General features: G+C 39.1%; 1 protein-coding gene across 4 annotated transcripts in view; it reads left to right on the top strand.

Moving 5' to 3' along the window:
- LOC125148039 (cytochrome P450 2C41-like) overlaps positions 1 to 21,022 on the top strand; it is a 75,379-nt gene that overhangs the window by 20,270 nt on the left and 34,087 nt on the right. For 2 of the 4 annotated variants that reach the window (XM_047825688.1, XM_047825690.1), the window contains 3 exons: positions 669 to 856; positions 11,852 to 11,993; positions 14,514 to 14,886. In XM_047825688.1, the coding sequence (XP_047681644.1) occupies positions 669 to 856; positions 11,852 to 11,993; positions 14,514 to 14,695 (512 nt within the window). In that variant the 3' untranslated portion in view covers positions 14,696 to 14,886. Of the gene's footprint in view, positions 1 to 668; positions 857 to 11,851; positions 11,994 to 14,513; positions 14,887 to 21,022 lie in introns of those variants that run through there. The other 2 variants (XR_007145394.1, XR_007145395.1) reach the window with 2 other exon arrangements.

Genomic DNA, 21,022 nt, shown 5'->3' on the forward strand with positions numbered 1-21,022 from the left:
GCGTCCTGCTCTTGATCTCAGCTCAGGTCTTGATCCTCATGGTCATGAGTTCAAGCCCTGCGTTGGGCTCTGTGCTGGGCATGAAACCTACTTAAAAATAAAGAAATAAAAATAGAATAAAGAAAAAAATAAAAAATTAGTAAGTTGAGAAATAGGAGTAGTCAATATTTAGAAACGTGAAGCATAAATTTCAGAAGAAACTGCTAGAATCTTTCAAATCTTTCAGAATCTCAAACCTTTGGGAAATGTGAGGATGAGAGAAGATATCATTGTAAGGTGCAAATAACTATACACACACAACATACAGTCACACAAACCATACATACATACACATCAGTTATACAATTTGATTTTTAAAACATTATTTTGATATGAAAAAAATACTTAATCCCCGTTTTCCTTTCTTTGAGGACAGTGATTTCTTGAGTTAAAATGTACTATTAACCTATGCTTATCATAGGTGTGCACAGATTGATCTCAAAGCCTAGCTTGTCTGGAGTCATATGTGTCAATATTACGGCAACTCTCTCTCAGATGTACTTCTGGGCACATAGCCGATGTTTGTGATGATGTTGGAATACGTTCAAAGTGTTCAGATAACCTGAGTTGGCATGCAAATGTCTATGCATTTTTCACTTTTTTCATCAGTCTTATGTGTGTTTTATCAGCTAAAATCCAGGAAGAGATTGGCCATGTAATTGGCAGACACCGGAGCCCCTGCATGCAGGACAGGAGCCGCATGCCCTACATGAATGCAGTGTTGCATGAGATCCAGAGATACATTGACCTTATCCCAGTCAACCTGCCACATGCAGTGACCCGTGACATTAAATTCAGAAACTATGTCATCCCCAAGGTAAGAGATATTTCTCCTACACTGACTTTAGTGCTCTTGAAGTTCCCCTGTTCTCACTATTGGCTCAGTCCTCTACCAATACAAGATGAGAAAGGTGCAAAACTCATATATGTGGCAGCTTGATGGATTTTGTGTTGTTTCCAGTTTGAGGCTACAGACCTTTTTTTAAAGTTTATTTATTTTATTTTTTTAAATTTTGTAATGTTTATTTGTTATTGAGAGACAGAGAAAGACAGAGCATGAGCATGGGAGGGACAGAGAGAGAGGGAGACACAGAATAAGAAGCAGAATCCAGGCTCTGAGCTATCAGCACAGAACCCGATAGGGGGCTCGAACTCACAAACCATGAGATCATGACCTGATCCTAAGTCGGACGTTTAACTGACTGAGCCACCCAGGCGCCCCTATTTATTTATTTTAAGAGAGAGAGAGAGAGACAGCGTGAGTGGGGGAGGGGCAGAGAGGAGAGAGAATCCCAAGCAGGCTCCACGCTGCCAGTGCAGAACCCTATGCAGGGCTTAAACTCATGAACCATGAGATTGTGACCTCACGAACCATGAAATCATGACCTGAACGAAATCAAGAGTCGGACGCTTAACCGACCGAGCCACCCAGGCGCCCTACTGAGGCTACATACTTTTATGGCAGGTTTTGGTATTTGGCTGTGTAAGTCTTCCAAATTTGTTCTGCTTCTTTAATATTGTTTTGGCTACTCTTAGCTGTTTACATTTCCAAATAAATTTGAGTATCAGTTTGTCAATAATCCAAAGCATTTGGCTGTGATTTTTATCAGGGTGATAATAAAATAATTTAGAAAGAATTGACATGTTGGTATCTTGAATCTTTCAATTCATGGATATGGCATATTCTCCCAATTTATTTGGACTTTCTTTAATTTTTTCAATATTTTCAGTGCAGTGGCTTGTATATCTATTAGGTTTTTCCTAGATGAGTGGTATTTTTGATGTTACTATAGATTGTATAATTTTTAAAATGCCTTTTCTACTTTTTTTGTTATATGGAAATATACTTGATTTTATTATTTTGATGACCTTACATCTAGCAACCTTTCCAAATTGACTTATTGCTAATAGTTTGTGGATTTATTTGTAATTTCTATACACAGAATTCTTCAACCTGGTTTAATGTATATTTTTTAATGTTTATTTATTTTTGAGAGAGAGAAAGAGAGAGACAGAGACAGAGAGCAAACAGGGGAGGGACAGAGAGAGATGGAGACACAGAATCTGAAGCGGGGCTTGAACTCACAAGTAGTGAGATCATGACCTGTGCCGAAGTCAGATGCTTAACCAACTGAGCCACCCAGGTGCCCCAATATTTGTTTTAATAATTAATACTTGAACTTTAAATTTTATATACTTTCAATGAGCTTTAATTTAAATATAAATAATCATGGATCACTCAAGGCTACTGTGTTGGACAGAACCGATCTAAGTTGTTGTTGTTATTGTTTTTAATACTTAAAACTTTATGTTAAAACCTTTATTCTGCAATATTAAAAACTCAGAAAATTAAAAATAAATCGAAGTGCAATTTCTTTCAGTGGCCAGAATCTTGAACTGAAGTGAATCAATCTATATATTCCTTATTGATGCACTTTGTGTGAATATTCATGTTTTGCTAAAGAGGTATCAATGTGTTTGATTATATGATACCACATTATTGGGAGTATTTTAAAATTTATGGCATATACATCATAATAACTTTCTAAAATCATCAAACAGTACTTAATTTGAAAACACATTAGGCCTCAGGAGGTTCAGATGAAGGATTGTGTATTTATACTTTCATGAAAACAAATGTTTATATTTGTTGAGCTGATGTAGAAAAATAAGCTAAAATAGTCATGCTGTATATAACTTTGAAATGGTTGATAAAAACAACTTTGGAGGGCTGGCGCGTGGCTGGCTCAGTCGGTAGAGCATGCGACTCTTGATCTTGGGATTGTGAGTTCAAGCCCCACATTGGGTGTAGAGACTACTAAAAAAAATACATAAACTTAAAAAAAACACTTTGGGGTCCCTGGGTGGCTCAGTCGGTTGAGCGTCCGACTCTTGATTTCAGCTCAGGTCATGATCCCAGGGTCTTGGGATTGAACCCCGCATCCCCCTCCACGCTGAGGTCAAGCCTGCTTAGGAATCTGTCTCCCTTTGCCCCTCTCATCCACTAGCATGTGCACACCCATGCTTTCTCTCTCTGTCTAAAATAATTTTTAAAAGACATGGATTTACATATTAAACAGACAAAAAACCTTTGGGAGAGGGATGACTTCCTCTGAGTTGCAGAAAACCATTTGGGCTTCATCTGGCTTTCAGGTTATTTCCCAGCCAGGAAAATGCCTCGTCAGAATCACAGTTGCATGCTTAGGGCAGAAGGGTGAAAGAAGTGACACTTGTGCAGAGAGGGCTATTTGTTTCTCTTCTGGGTTTTCTAAATGAACCAGGCACTTTCTTCTGCCAACTGTATCCTAAAAATGGAAAACCCAAGTAGGTATTTGAAATGCAAGGCAGCAGGAGATAAATTCAGGAGGATAACCTCCGTATAGACTCCGGCTCGGTTACCCTTTACTATAATCTTGAATAAATTTCTTAATCCTATGTGCCTTGGTTTTCTCATTTGTAAACTGTTGATAGCACTGACCTTTACGTCACTAGAATGTTGCAAGAATTCAACCAGGTAACATATACAAAATACAAGCTAAAACTATGACCATTTTTACTTATTAGACTGATGAAGTCAAAGGCTGAGAAAATGTTGTATTGGTGAGGGTGGCAGTCGCAGGATTGTAGATAAGTACATCTTTTTTGGAGGACATTTTGGCAATATCTATCAGAAATAAAATATAGAATCTTATAACGCAAGAATTATAATTCTTGGTATCTACTACAGGTGCTAACAGAGGAATGTTCAAAAAATGTGTCCTTGCATCACTGTTTATAATAAAAACATTCTGTTTTTGTTTCTGAGAGAGAGAGAGAGCAGGGGAGAGGGGCAGAGAGAGAGAGAGAGAGAGAGAGAGAGAGAATATCTTAAGCAGGCTCCATGCTCAGCACTGAGCCCAACATGGGGCTTGATCCCACAACCCTGGGTCATGACCTGAGCCAAAATCAAGAGTCAGATGCTTAGCCAACTGAGCCACACAGGTGCCCCTAAAAAAATATTCTTAACTATCTAAATGTTCATCAGTAGTGTAATGATACATTCATATTATATAGCATGAATAAGGCAGATGTATATGTGTTGATATGGGCCAGTACCAAATTATTTTATTAAATAAAAAATAAGATTTTTATTTCTTTTTATGAAACAAGTACTAAAGCATGACAATGACATCATTGCCTCTAAGTAAGGCTAAATGCACTTTCAAATTATATCTTGTTTAGAAGGCTAAGCAATGCATCTATGGAAGCACTTCATCTTGAGATGATTTTCATCAATGATTCTAGAATTTCTAATAAAATTCCTGCTGTGCCTCTCAAATTCAAGTAAAATTTAAAAAATCAAGATGTAGTGGATGCTTGTCATTTGATAAAAAAAAAAAAAAGAAGAAGAAGAAGGTGATAGGCAGAATAAACATGTAGATTTATTTGCCTGATATATATATTCTCTTTGGAAGGGCATATTCCCTGGAAGGACATATCACTGGTTGTGAATAGTTGTTTTTGGAAAGTATTTAGATGGGAGGGAGACCTACTTTTCACCATATGTGCTTTTTGTGACTTAGTGCATTCCTCTATTTTTAACTTGAGGTATAAGTTAAACAAAAGAAAATTCACATTTTTAAGGGTAAAGTCTAATGAGTTCTGACCAATATGTGAAGTCAAGTAACTACCACCACAACCAAGATGTAAAACATTTCTATCATCTCAAAAAAGTTCCCTCATTCTCCTTTTACAATCAATCCACTTCCCCCAGTTCCAACTCTTGGTAACCACTGATCTGTTTTTGGTTCTACGGTTTTGCCTTTTCAAGAATGCAGTGTAATAGAATGTGACACAAATAGAATAACTTGTAATCAATATAAATAAGCCTTTATCTTTTTTATGTGACAGAATGTATTTGAGATTTATTGCACTTTGTTATTGCACTTATCATTAATTTGTTCTTTTTTTTGGTGAATGATTTTCTATCCTACAGAGTACCACAAATTGTTTATCCATTCACTACTTGATGGGTATTTGGGTTGTTTCCAGTTTGAGACAATATTTGAATAAAAGTGCTGTGAACATTTGCATACAGGTTTTTGTGTGGATATAAATTTTCATTTCTTTTGGGTGAATGCTTAAGAGTGGGACTTTTGCTTAACTGTTTAACTTTATAAAAAACCATCAAATATTTTCTAAATGTGGCTGTGATATTTTACATTCCTGCTAGCAATGTGTGAGAGTTCCAATTGCTTCAGGTACCTTCCATCACTTGCCATTGATGGTCCTTTTTTTTTTTTTTTTAATGTTTATTTATTTATTTTTAGAGAGAGGGAGGGAGGGAGAACATGAGCGAGGGAGGGGCAGAGAGAGAGGGAGAGAGAATCCCAAGCAGACTGTGTGCTGTCAGTGCAGAGCCTGATGCAGTGTTTGAACTCATGACTGTGAGATCATGACCTGAGCCAAACTCAAGAATCAGGTGCTTAACTTACTGAGCCACCCAGGTGCCACATTGTTGGTGTTTTTAAATTTTAGGTACTATAAGTGGTTATGTAGTGACGTCACATTTTGTTTTATTTCTTTTTTCTGGATGGATAATGATGTTGGGCTTCTCTTCATGTATTGATTGACTATTCATATATATTCTTTGGTCGAGTTCTCAAATTATATTCCTATTTTGTATTGGGTCGTTTGTCTTATTTAATTATTGCAATCCTTTATATATTGTATACACAAGTCTTTTATTATATGTAAGTGTTGCTAATATTCACTCTCAATCTGTAAAGGGCTTGCTTGCTTGCTTTTTCTTCTTTCCTTTTCTTTCTTCCTTCCTTCCTACCTTCCTCCCTCCCTCTTTCCTTCTTTCTTTCTTTCTTTTCTTTCTTTTCTTTCTTTCTTTCTTTCTTTCTTTCTTTCTTTCTTTCTTTCTTTTCTCCAAAGAATGTCTTTCAAAGAGCAGAAGTTTTGAATTTTGATGGAGTCCAATTTATCAGTTATTTCTCTTTCGACTTGTGCTTCTGTGTCCTATCTGGAAAATTTTTTGCCAACACAGGTTCCCAAATATTTGCTCTTATCTTTTCTTCTACAAGTTTTATGCTCTTAGCTTTTGTATTTAGGTCTGCGATCCATTTAAAATTCATTTTCACTTATAGTGTGAAGTAGTTTATATTTCATTCCTTTTGTTAGGGACACCCACTTTTTCCACTTACTTTAAGATTTTTTTAAATCTTAAAGTAACACTTCCACATATTACTTGTTTTAAAATGCACAAGGCAATAATATTGAAAACAAAATTATAGACCTTAAATATGATAAACTTAGAGGATGGAACTTCCTTCCAATTTTGAATTTAAAAAATAAAAAAAATCTCAGTAGCATTTAAACACACACAATGGTATATAATGTTTTATGTTTATATAAATAATACATATGAAAATGTGTATACATCTATATTTTAAGTACATATCTATCTGTATCCATTGACCTATCACACTTAACACCTAAATATTTCATATGTGTCTTGTAAGAACAAGGGCTTCTGCAGAGCAGTAATAGCATTCACACTCAAAGAATTATCATATATACAATAACTTTATCTAAAATATAGCTATAGATTTTTTCAGTTATCCTAAAATCTTTTTTTTTAATGTTTGTTTATTTTTGAGAGATAGTGAGAATGCCAGTGTGGGAGGGGCAGAGGGAGATAGGGGATCTCAAGCAGGCTTCGTGATGATGGCAGAGAGCCCAATGTGGGGCTTGAACTCAAACTGTGAGATCAAGACCTGGGTTGAAGTCAGATGCTTAACCAACCGAGCCACCCAGGTGCCCCCCCTAAAGTATCTTTTATAGCTTTTTTTGAGGGGGCATCTAGTATCTAATAAAGGAATAAATATACAATTTTATTATCTGTCCCTTTATGCCCCTTTTATAAAGAACAGTTCCTTTTCTTTTATTTATTTCATTTTAAAAAAAATTTTTTTTTCAACGTTTATTTATTTTTGGGACAGAGAGAGACAGAGCATGAACGGGGGAGGGGCAGCGAGAGAGGGAGTCACAGAATCGGAAACAGGCTCCAGGCTCTGAGCCATCAGCCCAGAGCCCGACGCGGGGCTCAAACTCACGGACCGCGAGATCGTGACCTGGCTGAAGTCGGACGCTTAACCGACTGCGCCACCCAGGCGCCCCTATTTATTTCATTTTAATACACTATGGAAGAGTCCAGGATAGTTGTCATGTAAAATATTCCTCAGTCTGGTTTTGTATGATTTTTTTGTTTTTGTTTTTGGTGTTTTTTTGAGAAAGAGAGAGAGCATGTGAGCAGGGGAAAGGGGCAGAGGGAGAGAATCTTCAGCAGGCTCCATGCTCAGCACGGAGCCTGACATGGGGCTCTATCCCATGACCCTGCGATCATGACCTGAGCTGAAACCAAGAGTCAGATGTTCAATCAACTGAAGCACCCAGAAGCCCTGTGCGATTTTTTTTTGTTTTTGTTTTTGTTTTTTTAGATTAGATTCAAGTTCTGTGTTTTGGGGAAGAACATTACATACGTGATGTTGTGTATGTCCCAGTGAATTACGTTTTGGCTAGAGACATGTAATATCAATTTATATCATTATTGGTGATGCTAAGGTAGTCATTTATTAAGGAGGTATCTTCCATGGGGCACCTGGGTGGCTCAGTCAGTTAAGTGTTGTACTTCAACTCAGGTCATGGTCTCACGGTTTGTGGGTTCAAGCCCTACATTGGGCTGTGTGCTGACAACTCAGAGCCTTGAGCCTGCTTCAGATTCTGTTTCCCTCTCTCTCTCTACCCGTCCCCCACTTGTACTCTCTTTCTCTCAAATATAAATAAACATTTTTTAAAAAGGTATCTTCCATAATTCTCCACTGCTGAAATTCTGTTTTTCATAGGTTATTAATAAAAAAATCTATGGCCCGGTACTTTGAGACCTTATAACTGTTTCCCAAATCTTTGATCCAACAGTTTTAGCACTAATTAATAATCTTTACCTGAATTGTTGAAAAATGATAATTTTTCCAATTTTAGTTTGTGTGTGTTTGTGTGTGTGTTTAACCAGGATTCATCTCTAACAAAGAATTTACCCACAGTTTTAAATTAGAAACAAATTGCATTCCACAGATAAATACTCAGTACTCATTGGTGTATTTGTTAATACTATCTAAGAAGTCATTTTTCCTTTTGGGCGTATTTTCTTTTTTTTTTTATTGTGGTAAAATATACAGAACATGAAAGTTACCATTTTAGCTATTTAAAATTTTTTTTAATGTTTATTTATTTTTGAGAGAGAGAGACAGAGACAGAATGTGAGCATGGGAAGGGCAGAGAGAGAAGGAGACACAGAATCTGAAGCAGGCTCCAGGCTCTGGACTGTCACCACAGAGCCCAAAGCAGGGCTCGAACTCACAATCTGTGAGATCATGACCTGAGCCAGTCGGATGCCCAACCGACTGAGCCACCCAGGTGCCCCTCCATTTTAGCTATTTTAAAGTGCACAATTCAGGGAAACTGAGTACATTCACAGTGTTGTGCAGCCACAGATATTGTCTACTTCCAGAACATTGTCATCTCTCCAAAAGGAGATCCTGCACCCGTCAAACAGTCATTCCCTACTCCTTCCCACCTCCAGCCCCTGACAACCATGAATCTATTTCCATCTGTGTAGATTTGCCAGAGTCATTTTTTAAAAGTAACTTCTGTGCTCAATATGGGACTTAAACTCACAACTCCAAGACCAAGTCTCTCATGCTCTATCAACTGGGCCAGCCAGGCACCCTGCCAGAGTCATTTTAAATCAGATCAGACCTCTATTTTAAAAAGCCCTATGAGGGGCGCCTGGGTGGCGCAGTCGGTTAAGCGTCCGACTTCAGCCAGGTCACGATCTCGTGGTCAGAGTTCGAGCCCCGCGTCAGGCTCTGGGCTGATGGCTCGGAGCCTGGAGCCTGTTTCCGATTCTGTGTCTCCCTCTCTCTCTGCCCCTCCCCCATTCATGCTCTGTCTCTCTCTGTCCCAAAAATAAATAAAAAACGTTGAAAAAAAATAAAAATAAAAATAAAAAGCCCTATGAGGGGTGCCTAGGTGGCTCAGTCGGTTAAGCGTCCGACTCCAGCTCAGGTCATGATCTCACAGTTCGTGAGTTCGAGCTTTGCATTGGGCTCTGTGCTGACAGCTCAGAACCTGGGGCCTGCATCAGAGTCTGTGTCTCTGTATCTCTCTGCCCCTACCCTATTCGTGTTCTCTCTCTCTCTCAAAAATAAATAAACATTAAAAAAATTTTTTAAGCCCTATGAAAAGATTCTAAATACTCCTGACTTTTCAAGAACCAGCAAAGGCTTCCATTTTATTCTATTTTATTTTTTAAATTAAATTAAATTAAAATTTTCATTGAATTTTATTTTTAAATTTAAATTCATGTTAGTTAACATAGTGTAGTCAGTATTGGTTTTGGGAGCAGAATTTAGTGATTCATCACTTACATGTAACGCCTAGCATTCATCCCAACAAGTGCCCTCCTTAATGCCTACCACCCATCTAGCCCATCTCCCATCCACCTCCCTCCATCAACCCTCAGTTCTCTATAGTTAAGAGTCTCTTATGGTTTGCTTCCCCCTCTGTTTTTATCTTATTTTATTTTTCCTTCTCTTCCCCTATGTTCATCTGTCTTGTTTCTTGAATTCCATATATGAGTGAAATCATATGATATTTGTCTTTCTCTCCTTGACTTATTTCACTTAGCATAATATGCTCTAGTTCCATCCATGTTGTTGCAAATGGCAAGATATCATTCTTTTTGATTGCTGAGTAATATTCCGTGTGTGTGTGTGTGTGTGTGTGTGTGTGTGTGTGTGTGTGCGCGCGCGTGTGAGTGTGTATACATACCACATCTTTATTCGTTCATCAGTCAATGAACATTTGGGCTCTTTCCATACTTTGGCTATTGTTGATAGTGCTGCTATGAACACTGGGGTGTGTGCCCCTTCAAATCATCATTTTTGTTTCCTTTGGATAAATACCTAGTAGTGCAATTGCTGGGTCGTAGGATAGTTCTATTTTTAACTTTTTGAGGAAACTCCCTACTGTTTTCCAGAGTGGCAGCACCAGTTTGCATTCCCACCAACAATGCAAGAGGGTTCCCCTTTCTCCACATCCTCACCAACATCTGTTATTTCCTGAGTTGTTCATTTTAGCCACTCTGACAGGTATGAGTTGGTATCTCAGTGTGGTTTTGGTTTGTATTTCCCTGATGATGAGTGATGTTGAACATCTTTTCATGTGTCTGTTAGCCATCTGGATGTCTTCTTTGGAAAAGTATCTATTCATGTCTTCTGCCTGTTTCTTACAGATTTTGAATACTAACCCTTTATCTGAAACGTAATTTGCAAATATCTTCTCCCATTCCATCAGTTGCCTTTTAGTTTTATTGATTGTTTCCTTCACTGTGCAGAAGCCTTTTATCTTGATGAGGTTCCAGTAGTTCATTTTTGCTTTTGTTTCCCTTGCCTCCAGAGACGTGTCTAGTAGGAAGTTGCTGTGACTGAGGTTAGAGAGGTTGCTGCCTGTTTTCTCCTCTAGGATTTTGATGGTTTCCTGTCTTACATCTAGGTTTTTCATCTTTGGAATTTATTTTTGTGTATGTTATAAGAAAGTGGTCCAGGTTCACTCTTTTGCACGTCACCCTCCACTTTTCCCAACACCATTTGTTGAAGAGACGGTCTTTTTTTCCATTAGATATTCTTTCCTGCTTTGTTGAAAATTAGTTGGCCATATACATTTGTGGGTCCATTTCTGGGCTTTCTATTCTGTTCCATTGATCTATGTGTCTGTTTTTCTGCCTGTACCATACTGTCTTGATAATTACATCTTTGTAACATAGCTTGAAGTCCAGAATTGGGATGCCTCCAGCTTTGGTTTTCTTTTTCAATATTGCTTTGGCTATTTGGGGTCTTTTCTGGTTTTATACAAATTTTAGAATTGTTTGTTCTAGCTCTGTGAAAAATAATGGTGTTATTTAGATAGAGATTACACTGAACATGTAGAATGCCTTGGGCAGTATAGACATTTTCATAATATGTGTTTTTCCAATCCAGGAGCATGGGATGTTTTTCCATTTCTTTGTGTCTTCTTCAGTTTCATAAGCATCTTACAGTTTTCAGCATACAGATATTTTAGCTCTTTGATTAGGTTTATTCCTAGGTATCTTATGGTTTTTGATCCAATTGTAAATGGGATCAATTCCTTGATTTCTCATCTGTTGCTTCATTATTGGTATATAGAAATGCCACAGATTTCTGTACATTGATTTTATATCCTCCAACTTTGCTGAATTTATGTATCAGTTCTAGCAGTTTTTTGGTAGAGTCTTTTGGGTTTTCCATATAGAGTATCATGTCATCTTCAAAGAGTGAAAGTTTGACTTCTTCCTTGTCAATTTGGATGCCAGAAGCTTCCATTTTAAACCATAGTCCACATGAGATGTTTGAAAACCAAAGTGACGAAATAGAGCAGAGGGTGGGAGCTACACCATCGTCCAAAGATAGTGATCAGTAGAGGGGATTCAGAGGTCTGGTACCCAAGTAACTAAGCACTCAGCATTTCAAATCCTATTGGGAGGCTACTTTAGCAACCTTACTAGCACTGGTCTTAATCTCATCCCTGTTTATTACTTGGTGTGTCTGACTAGAAATGCCATTGCCTTTTTTGGACCTGGGATTCCTCATGTATAGATCAAAAGATTGAACTAAGTGATATGCAAAATTTCTTCCATCTCCACGATTTCTTTATAATAAAGTTTGTCTTCATCTGTTCATTCCAGGGCACAAATGTACTAATATCACTGACTTCTGTGCTACGTGATGACAAAGAATTTCCCAACCCAGAGACATTTGACCCTGCCCATTTCCTGGATGATAGTGGCAACTTTAAGAAGAGTGACTACTTCATGGTTTTCTCAGCAGGTAATAAAAATTAATTTCTATAGGTACTGAAGGGGACAAGATATTTTTGGGTGATCCATAGAAACTTACATGGTGCCTAGTCTGGGATGAGTAGAATTGTTCTTTGTCCATGACTGGAAGCATAACTCCCAATGCCCATGCACTTTCCCCCACTCACTATACAGTCCCATGATTAGAATTTTGGCTTGGTGACCCAGTTCTTCCAAAGTGAATATAGGTTCATTGAATTCTGCCTCTAGATAGATCACACAGCTACCAAGAGCTCCTCTTAGCAGATGAAACTCATTTAGACTTTACTCACTGCCATGAAAAAGGAATATAACTCCTCAACTTTGAGTTAAGTATTTTCTATGTGATATCCCCCACTCCCCAGAGTGGGCTCCAGGATTACAAGTATCCACAAGCACAGAATGGGCACCAAAAGGGCTCACATCCTAATTAGGGAAACAGATTAGTAAATAGATCGTTGTAATCCAGTGAGACTGGTGTTGTGGAAGAGGAAAGCACAGGCTGCTCAGGAGACCAGAGGAGGAAGCCGCCTGCTTCCTGATCACTTTGTGAGGCATAAAGTGGAATAAGCAACGTTCTGATAGCAGAAAGGCAATTGGTGCTGCCTCTCAGGGGACAGGCAGCAAGGGAAAGAAGAGAACGAAGGGCACTTTTAGAGAGTGGACTTTAGGAGCAGGGCATTTCAATAGATCAGGGCAGTCGGAACGTGCCAACTAGCTGTGGCATTAAGGAAACCTTGAACAAGTGGCAGAATACCCTGCAGCGGTTCCAAACCACCTGATATTCCTCTGCTCAAGATCAGAGATTTCGGATCTTGGGTGTCCACATCTACAGTGTGTGTTCTGAATCTCTGGCCACAGAGTCACCTTTATTTATCTGACAGCTTTTGATGCCTACTTTGGGTCTTATGCCATACATACCAAGATGTCAAAGACTGAGCTTTCCCTACAAGGAAACACACATTTTAGCATGGTAGAAAAAGAAATAAACAGAGAATCGAGATTCAAGGTGATGATCCATGCTTTAACTGAAGAGTGAATAAGATTCTGAGGAAACCCAGAGAGGGCAAGACTATACTTCCCAAGGGAATCACAAAGATTATAAAGAGGAAATGACATGAGACATAGGTCCTGGAAGAAGTATAAGAGAAGTGCGACAACGGGAACAGCAGGAGATACAACTCGAAACTTCACAGTATATTGGAGATCGATGAAGAGTTGGTATGGCTAGAACCAAGAGTAGAGATATGAAGGATGGAAGGAGGGTTATGGCTCATCAGACTGGGAGCAGAATGTGGAGTGCCAGTTCAACCCATTTGACATCATCTCATAGGACAGATCAGGGAGGCATTTAATAATTTAAAGTGAGGGGTACCTGGGTGGCTCAGTCGGTTAAGCGTCCGACTTTGGCTCAGGTCGTGATCTCACAGTTCATGGGTTCGAGCCCCGCATCGGGCTCTGTGCTGACAGCTCGGAACCTGGAGCTTGTTTCAGATTCTGTGTCTCCCTCTCTCTCTGCCCCTCCCCTACTCGCGCTCTGTCTACCTCTGTCTCAAAAATAAATAAACATTAAAAAAAATTAATATTTTAAAGTGAAAAAGTGACACATTTTTTTATTTTTATTTTTAAAAAATGTTTATCTTGAGAGAGAGAGAGCACACATGTGCGTGAATTAAGAAGGGGCAGAGAGAGAGAATCCCAAGCAGTCTCCATGCTGTCAGGTCGGATCCTATGCAGAGCTCGATCCCACAAACTCTGAGATTGTGACCTGAGCTGAAATCAAGAGTCGTTCGCTTAACCAACTGAGCTTCCCCAGGCGCTCCAAGAGAGGACGCATTTAGACATGTGCCTCTGAAATCACATGAAGGAGAAAAAACTTCGTCTAAATTTTGTGCCAGAGGTAGAAAGGGAGACACAGGTTTATGAGTTCCCTTCTCTCAGTCCTCCTCCCTCCAATGCACTTGGACAAGTGGGTGTGTTTCTACAAAGATTTATGGAAACTGGAAATGTGAAAAGTGCAGTTATAATATGGGAATACATAATGAAGTGTTTGATGTAGACCTAGTGCTCAATAGATATTTGTTGAATGAAGGGTTCCCATTAAGACACTAGGTAGGGGCGCCTGGGTGGCGCAGTCGGTTAAGCGTCTGACTTCAGCCAGGTCACGATCTCGCAGTCTGTGAGTTCGAGCCCCGCGTCAGGCTCTGGGCTGATGGCTCAGAGCCTGGAGCCTGTTTCCGATTCTGTGTCTCCCTCTCTCTCTGCCCCTCCCCCGTTCATGCTCTGTCTCTCTCTGTCCAAAAATAAATAAACGTTGAAAAAAAAAAATTAAAAAAAAAAGACACTAGGTGAATAGCAGGTGTTCCCATCCTTCTATCCATCTGTCCCTCTACCCTTCCTGCCAGCTCTCCATCGGTTCAGCCATTCAGCAAATACTCCTTGTGACATACTTCTTTTGACAGTTCAAAACATAATATTCAAGGAACAAATCCCTTGTGTTTGTTATTTTCAGGAAAACGGACTTGTGTGGGAGAAAGCCTGGCCCGTATGGAGCTGTTTTTATTCCTGACCTCCATTTTACAGAATTTTACCCTGAAACCTGTGGTCGACATAAAGGACCTTGACACCACCCCAGTTGCCAGTGGGTTTGGACATATCCCACCCCCCTACAAGATTTGCTTTGTTCCTTTGTGAGGAAGGGCAGGCCATCTGGCCACTACTGTGCTGTTGTCTATAACTCCTCCTCCTCTTGGGTGTCACCCGCCTTCTTCTCACGACTGGGGATGCTTTCTCTGACCTCTTGCCTCATATTTCCCCATTGCCTCCACACCCACTGAACATCCAACCTCAATTAAAGGAGAGTTTCCAGAATTTCATTTCATAAATGCCGTGCCATGCTGTTCTTTATACTCAATAACTCTTATATTTGCCACCACGTATGCTAATAATTATCAAATATTGGGCTATTACTATGTTATCACTGTGAAACAAAGCAAAATGGCTAACACACAGCCATCTATCCTCTCCATGTTCTAAATAGAAAGCACTATTATTTGCTGATCCAGTTCTTAGACTTTTCCTTGCATGATACAGGTAACAATTGGAAAAAAATAGAGTTCAAAGAGGCCACACTGGTCCTCATACTGATAAGTACAGAGAGGAGCAAAGGGGGAGAGTGCAGAAAAGCTCTTTTGGCTACATGCCACCTAGGGTTACTTGATGCTTGGATTTGAAAGTGAGCAGAGTTGTGTCCAGGAGCCGGGTAATGGAAGATGAGCAATAGGGAGGAAGGAATAATTACCATTAAAATTCATTCCTCTGCTTTGGTGCCACTATGAACACCAAAGATTTGACATGCTCTTACTGCTTTGTGTTTCAAACTTAGAGTCAACTATTAACATATGCTTTCATATTGCTAGTCAATTTTTCTTTTTTTTTTTTAATTTTTTAACATTTATTCACTTTTTGAGAGACAGAGAGAGACAGTATGATGAGGGAAGGGGCAGAAAGACAGAGGGAGTCACAGGCTCCAGGCTCTGAGCTGTCAGCACAGAGCCTGATGTGGGGCTCGAACTCACCAACTGTAGGATCATGACCTGAGCTGAAGTCAGACACTTAACTGACTGAGCCACCCAGGTGCCCCTAATCAATTTTTCTATGTGTTATTTTTTTTCTCACCAACCTCGAACAAAATCCCTGGAAGGCGTCTCTAGATAATCTTTTTCTGCTCTCCACCACATTGTTTTATACCTAACATAAGGGTGATGGCAGTGTGGTGCCATGATCCTAAAATCTTTATCTGAACACTTTATTGGGCCTCCTCTGTGGCTCAGTCAGTTGAGTATCTGACCCAGTCTCAGCTCAGGTCATGATCTCATGGTTTGTGGGATTGAGTCTCGCATCGGGATTCTCTCTCTCACTCTCTCTATGCCCCTCCCCCACTCACGTGGGCCCTCTCTCTCTCTAAATAAACATTTAAAAGAAAAAAAATAAAGGCTTTATCTAAAACATAGACAACGGAACATCATATACAAGTCCAATAATTTTCATCTTTTGTTTTCTTATGGCTTTAAATGTAGGAAATGAAATCTATTTAACCTTTTGCCTGCTCATCTCCTAGAGGAAACCTTTTATATTTCGGCATGCATTTTTTTAAATTTATTTTTTTATTTTATTTTATTTATTTATTTTTTATTATATGAAATTTATTGTCAAATTAGTTTCCATACAACACCCAGTGCTCATCCCAAAGGATGCCCTCTTCAATGCCCATCACCTACCCTACCCTCCCTCCCACCCCCCATCAACCCTCAGTTTGTTCTCAGTTTTTAAGAGTCTGTTATGCTTTGGCTCTCTCTCCCACTCTAATCTCTTTGTTTTCTTTTTTTTTTTCCTTCCCTTCCCCGATGGGTTTCTGTTAAGTTTCTCAGGATCCACATAAGAGTGAAAACATATGGTATCTGTCTTTCTCTGTATGGCTTATTTCACTTAGTATAACACTCTCCAGTTCCATCCACGTTGCTACAAAGGGCCATATTTCATTCTTTCTCATTGCCACGTAGTACTCCATTCTGTATATAAACCACAATTTCTTTATCCATTCATCAGTTGATGGACATTTAGGCTCTTTCCACAATTTGGCTATTGTTGAGCGTGCTGCTATAAACACTGGGGTACAAGTGCCCCTATGCATCAGTACTCCTGTATCCCTTGGGTAAATTCCTAGCAGTGCTACTGCTGGGTCATAGGGTAGGTCTATTTTTAATTTTTTGAGGAACCTCCACACTGTTTTCCAGAGTGGCTGCACCAGTTTGCATTCCCACCAACAGTGCAAAAGGGTTCCCATTTCTCCACATCCTCTCCAGCATCTATAGTCTCCTGATTTGTTCATTTTGGCCACTCTGACTGGCGTGAGGTGACATCTGAGTGTGGTTTTGATTTGTATTTCCCTGATAAGGAGCGATGTTGAGCATCTTTTCATGTACCTGTTGGCCATCCGGATGTCTTCTTTAGAGAAGTGTCTATTCATGTTTTCTGCCCATTTCTTCACTGGGTTATTTGTTTTTTGAGTGTGGAGTTTGGTGAGCTCTTTATAGATTTTGGATACTAGCCCTTTGTCCGATATATCATTTGCAAATATCTTTTCCCATTCTGTTGGTTGCCTTTTAGTTTTGTTGATGGTTTCCTTTGCTGTGCAGAAGCTTTTTATCTTCATGAGGTCCCAATAGTTCATTTTTGCTTTTAATTCCCTTGCCTTTGGGGATGTGTCAAGTAAGAAATTGCTGCGGCTGAGGTCAGAGAGGTCTTTTCCTGCTTTCTCCTCTAGTGTTTTGATGGTTTCCGTCAGCATGCATTTTTAAAATATCATATGGGGATAGTGTACATATACATATGTCCAAAGTATATATTCACACATAGTATATATTATATATACACATATACATATGAGGTTAAAAATGTTGTACAAGGAATAGAAGGATCATACCTCAAGATCATAAAAGCCATCTATGAAAGACCCAACACTAATATCATCCTCAATGGGGAAAAACTGAGAGCTTCCCCCCTAAGGTCAGGAATAAGACAGGGATGTCCACTCTCGCCACTGTTATTCAACATAGTATTGGAAGTCTTAGCCTCAGCAATCAGACAACACAAAGAAAAGGCATCCAAATCAGCCAGGAGGAGGTCAAACTTTCACTCTTTGTAGATGACATGATACTCTACATGGAAAACCCAAAAGATTCCACCAAAAAACTGCTGGAACTGACTCATGAATTCAGCAAAGTTACAGGATATAAAATTGATGCACAGAAATCAGTTGCATTCCTATATACCAACAATGAAACAACAGAAAGAGAAATCAAGGAATCGATCCCATTTACAATTGCACCAAAACTCATAAAATACTTAGGAATAAATCTAACCAAAGAGGTTAAAACTCTACACACTGGAAACTATAGAAAGCTTATGAAAGAAATTGAAGAAGACACAAAAAAATGGAAAAGATTCCATGCTCCTGGATAGGAAGAAAATATTGTTAAAATGTCGATACTACCCAAAGCAATCTACATATTCAATGCAATCTGTATCAAAATAACACCAATATTCCTCACTGAGCTAGAACAAATAATCCTAAAATTTGTGTGGAACCAGAAAAGACCCCGAATAGCCAAAGCAATCTTGAAAAAGAAGACCAAAGCTGGAGGCATCACAGTCCCGGACTTCAAGCTGTATTACAAAGCTGTAATCATCAAGACAGTATGGTACTGGCACAAGAACAGACACTCAGATCAATGGAACAGAATAGAGAACCCAGAAATGGACCCACAAACGTATGGCCAACTAATCTTTGACAAAGCAGGAAAGAATATCCAATGGAATAAAGGAAGTCTCTGCAGCAAGTGGTGCTGGGAAAACTGGACAGAGATTTGCAGAAGAATGAACCTGGACCACTTTCTTCCCCATACACAAAAATAAACTCAAAATGGATGAAAGACCTAAACGTAAGACAGGAAGCCATCAAAATCCTCGAGGAGAAAGCAGGCAAAAACCTCTTTGATCTTGGCCGCAGCAACTTCTTACTCAACACATCTCCAGAGGCAAGGAAAACAAAAGGAAAAGTGAACTACTGGGACCTCATCAAAATAAAAAGCCTCTGCACAGCCAAGGAAACAATCAGCAAAACTAAAAGGCAACCCTATGGAATGGGAGAAGATATTTGCAAACGACATATCAGATAAAGGGTTAGTATCCAAAATCTACAAAGAACTTCTCAAACTCAACACCCAAAAAACAAATAATCCAGTGAAGAAATGGGCAAAAGACATGAATAGACACTTCTCCAAAGAAGACATCCAGATGGCCAACCGACTCATGAAAAAATGCTCAACATCACTCACTCATCATCAGGGAAATACAAATCAAAACCACAATGAGATACCACCTCACACGTGTCAGAATGGCTAACATTAACAACTCAGGCAACAACAGATGTTGGCGAGGATGCGGAGAAAGAGGATCTCTTTTGTATTGTTGGTGGGAATGCAAGCTGGTGCAGCCACTCTGGAAAACAGTATGGAGGTTCCTCAAAAAATTAAAAATAGAACTACCCTATGACCCAGCAATTGCTACTACTAGGTATTTATCCAAGGGATACATGTATGTTGTTCCGAAGGGACACATGCACCCCAATGTATAGCAGCACTATCAACAGTACCCAAAGTATGGAAAGAGCCCAAATGTCCATCAATGGATGAATGGATAAAGAAATGTAGTATTTATATACAGTGGAGTATTACCCGGCAATCAAAAAGAATGAAATCTTGCCATTTGCAACTACGTGGACGTAACTAGAGGGTATTATGCTAAGCAAAATCAGTCAGTCAGAGAAAGACAAGTATCATATGGCTTCACTCATATGAGGACTTTAAGATATGAAACAGGGAAGGGAAACAAAAATAATATAAAAACAGGGAGGGGGACAAAACATAAGAGACTCTTAAATATGGAGAACAAACAGAGGGTTACTGGAGGGGTTGTGGGAGAGGTGATGGGCTAAATGGGTAAGGGGCATTAAGGAATCTACTCCTGAAATCATTGTTGCACTATATGCTAACTAATTTGGATGTAAATTTAAAAAATAAAATTAATTTTAAAAAAAATTTTTTTTTTTTTACAGCTAGACTCATAGTACACATAATATTCTACAACTTGCTGGTTTTCTACTATACGGTATTCCAGGGAAAGTTCTAAGTGATAAAAATTCGAGCAGATGATTTGAATGGACAGATTACAGAATAAGTGATGAAATGGTTACTAAACAAATGAAAAGGTTTTAAAAATGTACAAACTAAAGCCGTATTATATTTCTTTAAACCTTGATTGGTAAAAGAATTTAAGTTATTTATCTATTTATTTTGAGAAAGAGAGTGTGAGTGGGGAAGGAGCAGAGAGAGAGAGAGAGAGACAGAGGGAGAGAGAATCCCAAACAGGCTCCAGGCTGTTAGCACAGAGCCTGATGCAGGGCTTGATCCCATGAACAGTAAGGTCATGATCTGAATGAAAATCAAGTTTAACTTGATTTAACTGACTGTGCCACCCAGGTGCTCCCCCCTCCCCCTGCTTTTGTTAAGTTTTTGTTATTATTATTTATTTATTTATTTATTTATTTTGAGACAGAAAGCATGAGTGAGGAAGGAGCAGAGGCTGGGAAATGAAAAGATTTTAATGGTAGTATTAGAAAACATGTGTGTGCCAACACAAAGTGCCTTGTTCTAATGTTATTAGGTGCATGACACCTACCCTGAGATTCTTACTGAAACTTGTAATCTCTTGTCCATTGCCACTTTCCCCATGCTTCATATTCTGAACCTCCTTACAATGTTTTTGCCACTTCTCTTGTTTCGTATTAATTAATCCTTCTCATAAACTTAAGAGGAAGATAGTATTTGTATTCGTTTCCTAATGCTAGTATAACAAATTACCACCAAGTTAATGGCTCAAAACAATACAGATTTACTATCTTATAATTCTGGAGTTAAAAGTCCAATATCTGTTTCTTTGGGCTAAAATTAAGGTGCTGGCAAGGCTCCTTCCTTCTGAGGCTCTAGGAGAGAACCCATTCCCTGGCCTTTGCAGCTTTGAGATGCTGCCAGAATTCCTTGGCTCGTGACTCCTTCCTCCCATCACTCCATCCTCTTGCTTATCTTCCCCTACTTACCTTAATCTTCCTGGCTCCCTCTCTCTCCTAAGGACCGTGCCATTGCATTTGGTCCACCTGGCTAATTTAGGATAACCTCCTTATTTTAAAATCCTGAACTTAACTGTATTTACACCATTCCTCTTTACCCTGTAAAGTATATAATCACCTGTCCTGGGGTTAGGACATGGCATCTAGACAAGGAAATATGATACTTAAGCACTCCTCTTCCCCTGCCCCATGTATTTCCCTTAATTCCTAGCCCAGACCCTGGTGTTAATTGTTCAGTAAATATTTACTGATGAAACACATAGATCAAAGAG

Source organism: Prionailurus viverrinus, chromosome D2, assembly GCF_022837055.1.
Source record: "Prionailurus viverrinus isolate Anna chromosome D2, UM_Priviv_1.0, whole genome shotgun sequence".
NCBI lineage: Eukaryota > Metazoa > Chordata > Mammalia > Carnivora > Felidae > Prionailurus > Prionailurus viverrinus.